This window comes from Anolis carolinensis, chromosome 1 (assembly GCF_035594765.1).
Source record: "Anolis carolinensis isolate JA03-04 chromosome 1, rAnoCar3.1.pri, whole genome shotgun sequence".
In the NCBI taxonomy this organism is placed as follows: domain Eukaryota; kingdom Metazoa; phylum Chordata; class Lepidosauria; order Squamata; family Dactyloidae; genus Anolis; species Anolis carolinensis.
The window spans coordinates 342,773,153-342,785,953 of NC_085841.1; the positions used below are offsets into that span (position 1 = coordinate 342,773,153).

General features: G+C 40.5%; 1 protein-coding gene across 1 annotated transcript; it reads right to left on the bottom strand.

The window, feature by feature from the left end:
* Nucleotides 1–2,919: 2,919 nt before the first annotated feature.
* LOC134295659 (alpha-1-antitrypsin-like) lies at nucleotides 2,920–10,038 on the bottom strand. The gene is given in 4 exon segments (XM_062968770.1): nucleotides 2,920–5,776; nucleotides 6,954–7,101; nucleotides 7,872–8,142; nucleotides 9,399–10,038. Coding segments are annotated over 4 exon segments (1,245 nt in total). The 3' UTR covers nucleotides 2,920–5,590.
* Between the last annotated feature and the right edge of the window lie 2,763 nt (nucleotides 10,039–12,801).

Consider the following 12,801-nt stretch of genomic DNA (forward strand, 5'->3'; position numbering starts at 1 on the left):
CAAGAGATCATAAAAGTACTCCTTGACTTTTGGCTACTTTGCTAAAATAAAATAAAAAATCTTTTCTGGGGCTGCAGGGTTATGTCCTAGGCCCAGTGCTGTTCAACCTCTTTTATTAATGACTTGAATGAAGGTTTTGAAGGGGTCACTGAACCAGAGTGACTCCATGTTTGATGCCTGTCTGCTTGAAACCTGAGAATCAGTCTCTCCTCCAAAATTGATTTTAAAGTTCGCAACTTGCTGTCTTGTTACAGAGCAACATGTGTCCTGTATGTTTAGCAAGAATCAGTTGTGGTTAAGCTTGTGGTTAAGCCGATTCTGAGAAATGTATGCAATACATGTACTTTAGTCCGAACTGTTGAAATGTTCTACAGTTTGTGGTGGGCAACATCCTGGAGTTGTTTACAAGTCAGGATGTGCCTGCCAACCACAAACTGTACTGGTGGTTTTTCCAGTAAAACCCAGTCCAGAATGGAGAACTAGAAATGTGTATAAAAGACCCCGGGCAGATTTTCTCAGGGCAGACAACTTTTGCCAGCTCCACTGCCACGTGTTGCTGTTGTCTGTCGGAAGCTTCCTAAAATAAAGGTGTTTTGTCCTCAACTCTTTGGTCTCCGAGTGGTGCTCATAGCGGCTTGGCACGCCCGGTATGTATAAGTGATTGGGGGACCCCAAATCACCCCTTTCAGTTTAGAGGGTGTGCTTATCAGGTTTTCAGATGCCACTAAATTGGGAGGGATAGCTAATACTCCAGGGGACAGGAGCAGAATTCAATACAATCTTAAAAGATTAGAGAGCTGGGCCAAAAAACAAACGTCAACAAGGAGAAATACAGGCTACTACACTTAGGCAGAAAAAAAAAATGAAATACACAGATTTAGGATGAGTGATGCCTGGCCTGGTAATAGTCCATGTGAAAAAAGATCTTGGAATCTTAGTGGACCACAAATGAAACATGAGCCAAAAATGTGATGCAGTAACTTTAAAAGTCAATGGGATTTGGGCTGCATCAAAAGGAGTATAGTGTCTAGATCAAATGAAGTAATGATGCCCCTGTATTCTGCTTAGGTCAGACCTCACCTGAAATCCTGTGTCCAGTTTTGAGCACAATTCAATAAGGATATTGACAAGCTGGAAAGTGTTCAGAGAAAATGATCAAAGGTCTGAAGACCATGCCCTGTGGGGAGTGGCTTAAAGACCTGGGTATATTTAGCCTAAAGAAGAGAAGGTTGATCAGAGACACAATAGTCATGTTTAAATATTTGAAAGGCTGTAATAAGGAAGAAGGAGCAAGCTTGTTTTCTGCTGCCCTGAAGACTAGGACTTGGAGCAATAGGTTCAAATTACAGGAAAGGAAATTCCACCTAAACATTAGGAAGAACTTCCTGTGCATAAGAACTGTTCAACAGTGGAGTTCTCTGTCTCAGAGTGTGGTGGAAGCTACTTCTCTGGAGACTTTTAAACAGAGACTAGATGCCCATCTTTGTGCTTTTTCTGCATGGCAGGGAGTTGAACTGGATGGCCCATATGATCTCTTCCAACTTTATTATTCTGTCATTCTAAATTGGCCCAGTGGAGCCCAAGAACATGGCAAAAATAACTACAGGAGGCGTGGCGGGGGGGGGGGGGGGTATTTGAAGGGAATTTTTTTTTATGTGAGAAAAAGTGGGCAATGCAGTGCACTGCGAAATTTCTCCTACTATTTTTTTTTTGAAATTATACTCCAACAGGAAAGACCTAAGTGTGGTTTTAGTATGGTCCCAACATCCCTGTTTAAAAGTTTATATTTGTAATGTGGTTTGGAGTTCATTTTGGGAAAGTTGACCAAAAAAGATGACTATGGAGCAGATCACTACACATTTCTTGTGTATCCAATTACATGATATCTCACCCTGGGAGTGGTTGCCAAACAGACAGCTTGTGGCTTTACGTGATCTATTTATCTGATGGGTGATGCATCCTTGTGTGATTGTGTAGAGTGATGTACACATTGTTCAGCACTAAGGTGGACAGGATCCAATGGTGAGGATTAGGGGTCAAACAAGTGCAGTGTCAGATTCATCTTCTAATAAGTATATCCCCTCATCCTGAAAAAAAAGAGAAAAAAGTTAACAGACTTATTTGTAATTATAGTTACTCAAATTTTTGAAGGGCCAGTGTAGATGTTATCTACAGGAAAGACAGGAAATTGCTCTGAAAAAGCTGAAATGCCACAGCCAACTGGTTTCTCCAGTTTTTATGTGATTGCATTTATTTTATGTAGTTCCATTGTCTCTGGATAAGATATTTCACACTGAAATGAAGATGGTTTTGGTTTTCTGCATCTTGCCAAATCGAATTGAATCATTTATTTTTGTCATAGACCAGCACTGGAAACAAAGGTCACAGTTTCATACAACTTGGTATGTTTAGTACATCAAAAGCATACAAAGCAAAATACGGAGCGGGGAGGGGGGAGAAGCGGAAGGGGAAATAGGGTAAAAACATACAAACATACAATGCAAAGGTCCAGGCCCATAGCCAGGATTTTGATTGGGGAGGGGCTGGGGCTTTGCTTTGGAGGAGGGGGGGCTGAGTCTGCGTGGAAGAAGATCAACCCTAGCAAACCTTTTTTATTGCTATCCCAACACCCCCATGCGTATGGGATATATTGAGCATGGTGAACAGATCATGATATGAATAAACATAACAGTTTAAATAATAAATATAAGGCCTTCTCACGGACCACCCTGAGAATTTCGGGGAGGGGGGCTGAAGCCCCCCAAGCTCCCCCCCCCCCCGGCTACATACGGGCCTGCTGTATCCCAAATATTTGGGAGTATATTCTGCTACTTGGGACTGCAAACCAAGCATGCCAGCGTGATGTGAAAAATGTTGAAGATGCTTTACACCTCCCATAACAGAATAACTTGTCAGTGTGAAATACTCTGTACAACGAAATTAAATGCTTTCTTCAGCATGCATCACAATAATAACACATCTATTCTTCCATACCCCAACCACCACCACACAGTCCTCAGTCAAACATTCAGCCAAGATTTAATTCTTTATCTAAAAATGAACAAGTACATCCATTTGGTATGCAAATTGGCTTTCATCTTTAATAAATGGTGAAATTATATGTATACCAATGAACTGGGCTGCTGTGAGTTTTTCAGGCTGTATGGCCATGTTCCAGAAGTATTTTCTCCTGATGTTTCTCCCACATCTATGGCAGGCATCCTCAGAGGTTGTGAGATATATTACAATATATGGCCTGTGATTCCGGCAAGGAAAACCTTCAACAATGTTTGATTTGTATACCTGTTTCATATACCTATAAAAAATGTTTAAAAGCAATGCAATGCTCTAAACCTCTCCTCTAAACCTGAAAGAACTCAGAGAAGCCATCAAGAGATTTAAAACTGGTAAAGCACCTGGCCTAGATGACTTAATGATGGAACAAATCAAACACTTGGGCCCCAAAGCTGAAAACTGGCTTTTGAAATTCTACAATCAATGCTTGGCACACAAACAGATTCCCAGAGTATGGAGGAAAACTAAGATCATTGCCATTTTAAAACCTGGTAAAGATGCCTCCAATGCCAGGAACTACCGACCAATCTCCCTCTTATGTCATCTATATAAAGTCTATGAGAGGATGCTATTAAATCGATTAGGACCTGTCAATGAACCCAAGCTTATTGCACAACAAGCAGGTTTCAGACCAGGGAAAAACTGCACAGGTCAAATTCTCCATCTGACTGAGCATATCGAGGAAGGCTACGAGAAAGGCTGCATCACAGGAACAGTTTTTGTGGACCTTACGGCAGCCTATGACACGGTACAACATAGAAAAATGCTGCATAAAGTCTACCATATCACCTTTACTTTACAAAAACTGTCCAGACCCTCCTGGAAAACCGCAGCTTCTATGTGGAGTTTCAGGGCAGGAAAAGTAGATGGAGGAGGCAAAAGAATGGTTTACCCCAAGGCAGTGTTCTTGCGCCGTTCTTATTTAACATCTTCACGAACGATCAGCCATAACCACCACTCACAAAGAGCTTTATATATGCTGATGACTTTGGCCTTACAACACAAGCAAAAGATTTTGAAACAGTTCAAAACCAGCTCGCTAATGCCTTGAAAGATCTCTCCAGCTACTACAAAGAGAACCACCTGAAGCCTAACCCTTCCAAGACACAAGTGTGTGCTTTCCACCTACGTAACCGCGAAGCCAACAGGAAACTGAAAGTTACTTGGGAAGGCCAAGAGCTCGAACACTGTTTCCATCCTAAATACCTTGGTGTCACCTTAGACCGAACACTAACATATAGGAAACACTGCATGAACACCAAGCACAAAGTAGCTGCACTCAATAACATCCTGCGGAAACTGACTGGCAGCGCATGGGGAGCAGACCCACAAGTAATAAGAACATCAGCCCTGGCCTTGTCTTTCTCAACTGCAGAGTACGCCTGTCCTGTTTGGCACAAGTCTGCCCATGCAAAGCAGGTGGACATAGCACTAAACGAAACATGCAGAATAATCACAGGATGCCTTAAACCGACACCTGTTGATAAACTCTACAAGTTAGCTAGCATGGCCCCTCCTGACATGCGACGGGAAGTTGCTGTGAGAGAAATAAGGTTGAACATTGTGAAAGCCACCCACTGCATGACTATCAGCCTCCTCCCACCAGACTCAAATCAAGGAAGGGCTTCATGAGAACCACCACTCCTCTTGATGTCCCCCCAGCAACAGCAAGAGTGTCCCTCTGGGCAGCTAAACCAGGCAATTCTAACTGGATGGCCCCTCATGAGGGTCTTCCTCCAGGGGCAAACCAAGAATGGGCAACTTGGAAGTCCCTAAATAGACTGAGAAGCGGAGTGGGCAGATCAAAAGACAACCTGGCAAGATGGCACTACCTGGAGGAATCTTCCACCTTGTGTGACTGTGGAGCTGAACAAACAACTCCTCATATGTATGCTTGCCCACAGTGCCCTGCCTCTTGCACGGAGGAGGAGTTGTTTAAAGCTATGGACAATGCGGTTGCTGTTGCCCGCTTTTGGTCCAAAACTATTTAGATGTTTGTGATTCCTTTATTTTATCACTTTTATACTTATTTATTATGCAATGCTTTTGACACGAAATAAATAAATATATCTATATACCTGGGGTTGTGAGTGGAGAAAGTTTCAGAAGCCCTGCCATAGATGCTGGTGCCATTTCCCCATATTCACTAGGTACAGCCATTTGTTGCTGTATTGCATTTTCTGTCATTTTAAGATGAGGAGCTTGTAAAGCAAACAAGCAATCAAACAAATGGGGTTTTTTTTTCAAACCCCCTGGCTGGAACTTTTTCAATATTCACTTTAAAACAACTATGGCTCAAGGACTTCAGATCACACTTTTGACAAATCTACAGATTTTTGAAAACAAATGAAAGTTTATTTGGTCCATTATTTGGTGAGAATGAATACAGGAAAAATAAATGTAAAACTGTTCCATCAGTACAAGGAAATTACACCAAATAATATTTTCATAAGTGTTTTATATATTTGAAGAATACTAAATTGTCGGTGATGCGAGAAGAACGTGGATTTCATGATTATTTCTCAGTGGGATTGTTGATGGCTGCCATGAATAATATGTTCTCCTCCTGAGAGATAATAACCAGGAATGGAACATCAAATTTCATTATGGGAGGCATGGATGTAAAGGCAAATTCAATGAACGTGGCTGCTGCAGCTTCTGTACCATTTTCATAGACATTCAGATAGGCCTTTTGAATAGCCTACAAAGGACAAAACCAGAAAAGAATTAGTAAGGCATGTGCTATGTTTTCCTGCTCCTGGGCACATCTACATTTGTTACTTAGGTTGATGTGAAACCAGCAGAGAAAATCCCCTTCAATGTGAGATGATTTGATTCAACAGGTTCGAGGCTTGGATGATGCCTAAACCTCAAACTGGTATCAGATATGCAGTATCTGCAGCTTTTTTCAAGCCCACCGACCCCCCCAGCCCCCTCATATCTCATTATTGACTTCATGGACCTCTCATTTTACACCTGCTCTTAGTTCAAAATTTTGGCATTAGGACAGATTAGAACATCTCCAAGGGCATTTCCAGACAATGCCAAAGCCTGTGTATTAAATTGAAGAAAAAGGATTCAGGGACCTGACTGCATGTACCCACACAGACCTGTTGGTCCCAGGATTGGGTTCCTCACCATCTTCACAGGCTTCCTCTGTATAAGAACAAGATGGAAGGTGGACGGGGGGCATCTGGCAGAAGTTTTTTTTAAAAAAAATCACTCTGTTATAAGCTGGACCATATATGCACACATGCAAATATCTTAATATAAATATAAATAGATTCAGATGTGCACATATGACCTCCAGTGCTTAACAGGGGGATTTTTAAAAAAGAAATCTTCCATCTGATCTCTCTCTTGTCCAAGTTGTTAATTCAACCTTTATTTATGATTATAAAGTATAAGATAAAGAGTTTCAGGGAGTTTTAATTGCTTTCCATTTGTGCTTCTTTTATAAACCACCTGTGTGTTCGTTTGACAGCCCGATCAGTTGATCAGGTGTTTCAGGCTTTTTAAAAGTGGAGGTATGTGCTGGAGCAGTCTCCACGGGGGAAAGAATTCACATGTTTTGCATGACTGCAGGGATATACAGTGATCCGAATATGCACATTTTTGACCGAAATTGGGATATAAGCAGGTCTTTAAAACATGTGTTTTTCACTTATTGCTGAGAATTGGAGCAGATTTACCAGCAGTGTCATTTAGCCACCACCCCCTTTTAACCTGGTAACATCCACATTTTAGGCCCTGTGTAGAAGGGCCTCCAGAGGAACAATTTGGAATTAAGAGTACTAAGAGTAGATTTGTGACCTCAGAGCAATGGAGCCCCCCTCCAGTTTTCAATTTTGTTGCATGATGTTCTCCGAGAAACATACCTTGGACACCTTCAGCTCTGGCTTCCCAGTAATTCCTGATAAATCTGCATTATTTTCAAACACGTCAATAACACCCAGTCTTTGTAACACTTCTTTAACATCATATTTACTGGCTATAGAAAACCTTGGAAGATAGAGATCTATTCTCCTGTGGATAGAAGAATCAGAAGTTGGTGAGATTCCATTCCTATTATGCATTTAAGACAGAGTGCAGTAAGTATGCAAACCAGTCCTTTCTATAAAAAGAGGCAACCTTTTGCTTAAAGGACTTTCAATCTAATTCATTTATTATTTTCCACATGGAAACATAAATATTATTTCAGAAGATAAGGTCTGATACTTTTTGATATCTTCTCCAAATATTCTATTGCTTTCAGGGGAATAATAATCCTTTGTTAATTTTCTTCTTGGATAATTTTGGCACCATTCATCTTACTGTGAGAGAGTCCTGAAATACAGTGCAGTTTTAAAGACTATCCACAGTTTGGGTCTAATTCTGGGCTTACAAACCAGAAAAATTGCATTTTCTGTACAGAAATGGTTTGAAAATTCTGTGCACAATAGAATTTGCTGAAATATGTTTTCTTTGCAGAAAAGAATGTGCAGAAAAATATTTTTGTGTAAGACAACCCTACATGAACTAGAATTGTATTGTGAAGATTCTCATCAGCTGAGGATTCTTCTCACCTGATGAGAAGACTATACACTTGAGAAGTACGTGTTTCAACCACTCTTTAAATATTTTCAAATATTCTTTTTAACTCTAAAATTATTTTTCATCCTAATATTTAAGCTTGGAGGTGTATTAGAATGAGAAATAGAAACTGGCTGAAGGTCTCAGAATGAGCATGGATTACATTGACAAACTCCCTCTGTTTTTAATGGTCCATCCATTACAACACATATACTTATGCTTACTGTCCCCACATTGATTTCTTCCATTTGAGCAAAACATCCTTCCCCAGAGCATCTTCCACCAATTTCAGTTTCCCTCTGTCAGACAGAATGAAGAGTGCTGAAACATCACCCTTGTAAGGGAGCTCAACCACCTTTCAGGACAAATCTTTGTCATGGTAAGCCTTAAAATGGGAGTCTTTATTCATCATCGGGACCTTCACTTTTGTTTGCTCATCCACAAAGAAGTCATCTTCTTGCGTACTCGCAGCACTGAAAGGTCTTTCCCAGTAGGCTTACAAAGAAAAGGGTTAGAATACATAAATTAGCATTGTTTTACCAAAAATGTATTTTTGTCTAAGTTTTCCCCTAGTGTTTCCAACCTTATAATGGATAGATGATTATCTTAGATGAATATGCAACCAAATGTTCCAGAGAAAACAGTGTCTGCTAGTGATGCTGAGTTCCAAAGTCTGGGAGCAGCCACTCAAAGCTAACTGTTGTTCTTGCAAATGAAAATAAAATTGGTAAAAAATGACATTCCATTTTCCAAAGCCACTTCTTCTTATCAGAAGTTGAAGTATACATTTAATGTGCAACTGAGCATAAAAATCGCACTCCATCAAGAACTGATTTAGATCATGGTCACTGTGTCATACAGCTCTATTGGTGCACACAATGACTCAGTAGCTCTATCTATATGACATCTTTAATTCAAAGTCATTACGGAGTAACAAAATTCTGGATTGTCTCCAGGGTGCATACACTGTTCATCTTCATCCCTCGGAAGCAGCAGGATGGAGTCCAGATTGTCCAGTGGAGTCCAAACTGGATTGATGAGCTTTGTTGTCTTCTGTCATCACTGCTGGATGATCACAGAGCCCCAAAGAGCTCCTGGCTATTGCCATATGGACAGTGAACCAAATCAAAACCCGATGTGTGGGACTGCTCTGAAGTTTTGCTAAAAATCTGGAACATTCCCTAATTTTGTGTAACATGAGGTAGAACTGGGTTCAACAGTTCTATCTGACATTATCAACTGAAAGTTCTGGGATGTGGTTTGACTGTTCAAAAGCAACTTCTAGTTGGAATCAGTGTTTCTGAACAGTGCATATAAGTTTCTAATAAGGCACTTTCCTGGATTCCTGTACATGCTATCTTACTTCATGATGGCTACTATTTATTGTTCAGTGTTGCTTTCCATATTAAAAGAATAATTAAAATATCAGAAAAGTAGTAATAGGGGAGTGGGGAAAGTACCAACAACCTTAATAAGGCTAGAAAAATATGCCCTCCACCCCCCCCCCCCCCCCAGCTTAGCAAATGTCCCTATGAGGAAGTCTGTGGAAGTTTTTCTCTAGTTTTTCCAACTTTATAATGGATAGATGATTATCTCAGATGAATATACAAACAAATGTTCCAGAGAAAACAATGTCTACAAGTGATGCTGAAACAGCTGATACATACTTGCATACAAAGGAACATTTGACATATGTATAATAAAAACCAGGTGGTACTATATTTATAAAAAAGCTCCATCCATTACAGTACCTTTCAAGTAGATATAGTTTACAAGAACCATCAGTGTTTCTGGTTGGAGACCCCGAACAACATCTTTTATTTTGGTTTTATTTTCTATGTAGCTGTTGATCACTACCTCAGCCTCTGTGGAATTACTAAAGTTAGTGGGAAAAACATCGGCCTGATAATAATGTTTGGCATCATCTAAGAACTTCTGGAGGACTTTCATTTTGTCATGTGGGAAAAGAGCATTTCCAATACGCAGGTCATTTTCAGGCCGTGGGAGATTTAGTGAGTGGAGAAGATAAAGAAAACCCTCATGTATTTCCTGCTCACTGATCTCTGTTTGGTTGAAACCAAGTGCTGACAAAAGCTGATTCAGGGTGGCAGCTTTGGCTCCCATGGACACCAGGGCAAAAGCAGTAGATAGGCTCAGTGGAGAAAAAACAACATTCTTGCCAGCATTTTCAGAAACAACCTGATGGAAAAATTTAAAGGCAAAGTCGGTATTGCTAGGCACTATCTTCAGGTAGGACAAATTATTGCGACCTTCCAGTGGAGGCTGGTGGTCATGGTCATGGCCCTCTTCATGGTGAGTAGGGAGATGGTGACAGTGGGCAAAACAGTAGAGCCCAGCAAGAAGCAAACCTAGGTAGAAATTAAACATCATGCTCCCCTGGAAGTAATGATATGGTTGGATAAGGCAGTCTATGGTGCTCAAAAACTGCATATTCTTCTTTGATTTATTTTATTTCTTTTAATTGCATCTAAGCACACAGACTTTAGTATATACTGAGGAAGTGGACTCCATAAATTAAGTATGTGTTGGTGGCAAAACCCAGTGTGTTTCTGTCATGTTCCAAGTTCAAGGGTGACCAAACTCTGCCTGGTGAAAGACTTCATCACACCATAACTTGAATAGGAAAGACAAAAGCTCTGAATTTATTGGTTCTAACAATGTCATAGAGTCATATAATCAGAGAGTTGGAAGAGACTACATAGGCTATGTGGTCTAACCCATTGCCATACAGGAAAAGTACAAAAGTGCTCCCAACAAATGGCCATCCAGTCTCTGTTTAGAAACCTCCAAAAAAGGAGCTTCCACCACATGCCAAGGCATTGAGTTTCATGGTTGAACAGTTCTCCTGGTCAGGAGGTTTGCCCTAATGTTCAGGTGGAATCTCCGTTCGTATTATTTGAACCTATTGTTTCCCAAGAGCGTCCAATTCCTTTCATAAACAATGTCCACTTGACATCCTGATTCTGGATTTCTGGCAACTTTCCCCTCTAACACCAATTAGAACTGAGTGCATAAACAATAATTTTGAGTTGTTATAGACATCATTGCCTTAATGACAGTTAAAAAGTATAGGTTTTTGCTGAAGAGCCACTGCTGAGTTGAAGATCAAATGCCTCCAACTGGAATGGAAACCACAGACCAATAGGACAAGAGCCTGCTATCAATGACTTTTTCATGTGTCCAGCATTTTCATGTGTCCTCCCCTTTTGCCAACTGGCGGGAATGCCAGCCAGAACCAACTGGTCTTTTGCAGGGGGGGGGGGGGTTGAATTGCTCCCCTCTGGCCTCCCGTTGGCTCCTTCTGTCCGGAGGTGCATGTTCTCATTGGCTTCCCCTAAATTGTTGAATAACCTTCTAGAAGAGCTCTTTCAGCAAAGGGAGCTGTCAGAAATTAAAATAATTAATGAACAATCTCTTCTCACAGGCCTACACAGTTTGTTTTAAATTTACATTCTATTTGTACTGTATTTAAACTTTATACTATGCATTTTATGGTAATGTGATTTAAATGTATTGTACTCTACCTCAAGCCATGAGGAGAACTGAGTAACAAATAAAATTTATATTGTTATTGTTGTTGCTGCTGTTGCTGTTGTTGCAGATTGACTCTCCTCTTTTATGAATATATAGTCTTGTGGTCCTATTTTAATTGAATACTCTATTATTTCTTGTGCATCACATGGGCAGGTCCCCGGTGGTGTAGTGGGTTAAAGCCTTGTGACTTGAACGTTGGGTTGCTGACCTGAAGGCTGCCAGGTTCGAATCCAACCCGGGGAGAGCTCCCTCTATCAGCTCCAGCTCCATGTGGGGACATGAGAGAAACCTTCCACAAGGATGGTAAAAACATCAAAACATCCAGGCATCCCCTGGGCAACGTCCTTGCAGATGGCCAATTCTCTCACACGAGAAGCGACTTGCAGTTTCTCAAGTCGCTCCTGACATGAAAAAAGTAAAAACCTGGGCTGGCACTGCACAGAGCAACAGTTCTTTATTTACTGATATAAAAACATGTTGTAAGTTATTGGCTATATTTAAAAATGGGAGCAGCTATCTCCCTCATGAAGAGAAGACTACAGCTATGAATCTAGTCAAGAGCATTACTCTTGAACTTAGAATTGTATATTTGGCTTTCCATTCTACTCTACATTGCAAACTTCTATGGAGCTGGAGGAGTCTTGAAACTAATGGATTCTATTTCCCCCTGTGGAAGACAAATTCCAATTGCAATGCACACAATTCCAACCTATTTTAGCAAGTATATGGGGTTGAGAGATGGTAACTAGACTTGTGCAAAATTTTCAGAAGTTCTGTAAGTAACATTAAAACCTGTACTTCTGAAGTGATATCCAATATGTGGGTGTGGCCTGTTGTGGCAGTTCTTTGGTGCTTCTCCTCAAAGGAAGACTGAGAGAGTAGAATGTGCTTCTTTTTGGTTCCTCTGGGATGGACTAACCTTCCACCTTTTCCCACCCCATCAGAGAAAGGAATGGTTCCATTCTTATAACAGTTAATACTGGACTTCAAAAAGAAACAACCCCCATCTCTGAACAGAAGGCAAAAGGCATTTTTGAATGTCTAGAGAACAATATGGAAGAGGCAGCAATTAGCGGCTGGCACCTTAGGCTTGCATGTATTGGCACTTTTCCCTCTCCATAAAATGACCCTTGGCTTATCTCAAATCCATAATTGATACCCCCAAACATGTCTTCAATTTATACATGAGGTCAATTTAGACACGGGCATGTACAACAGTTAAAAATGAAAAGCATATCAAACTAAGGAAAAGACTTTAATGCAAATCACAACCAATTAAAACATAAACTATTCAAAACCCTTAAAAATCCACAGTGAACTACTGAAGGCTTGTTTCAGAACAAAAAGGAATATTTGTACTCTTCCAAATCTCACATAGATGAAAAAAAGGCATTCCTGTCAGAAAACGTGTTGTGACCTGGCAATGAAAAAGGGGATTATATAGTAGAATTTGATTTAGTCCATTTATCTCTGAAAAAGTGCAAAGACTCAGAAAACAATGTGTTTCATCCATATAAAACATTGTGGTGAGATGACAAAAGAGAACAAGGATAATCAGAATATCACCCTGTTTGAGTGTGATCAACCCAGTATGGTCAA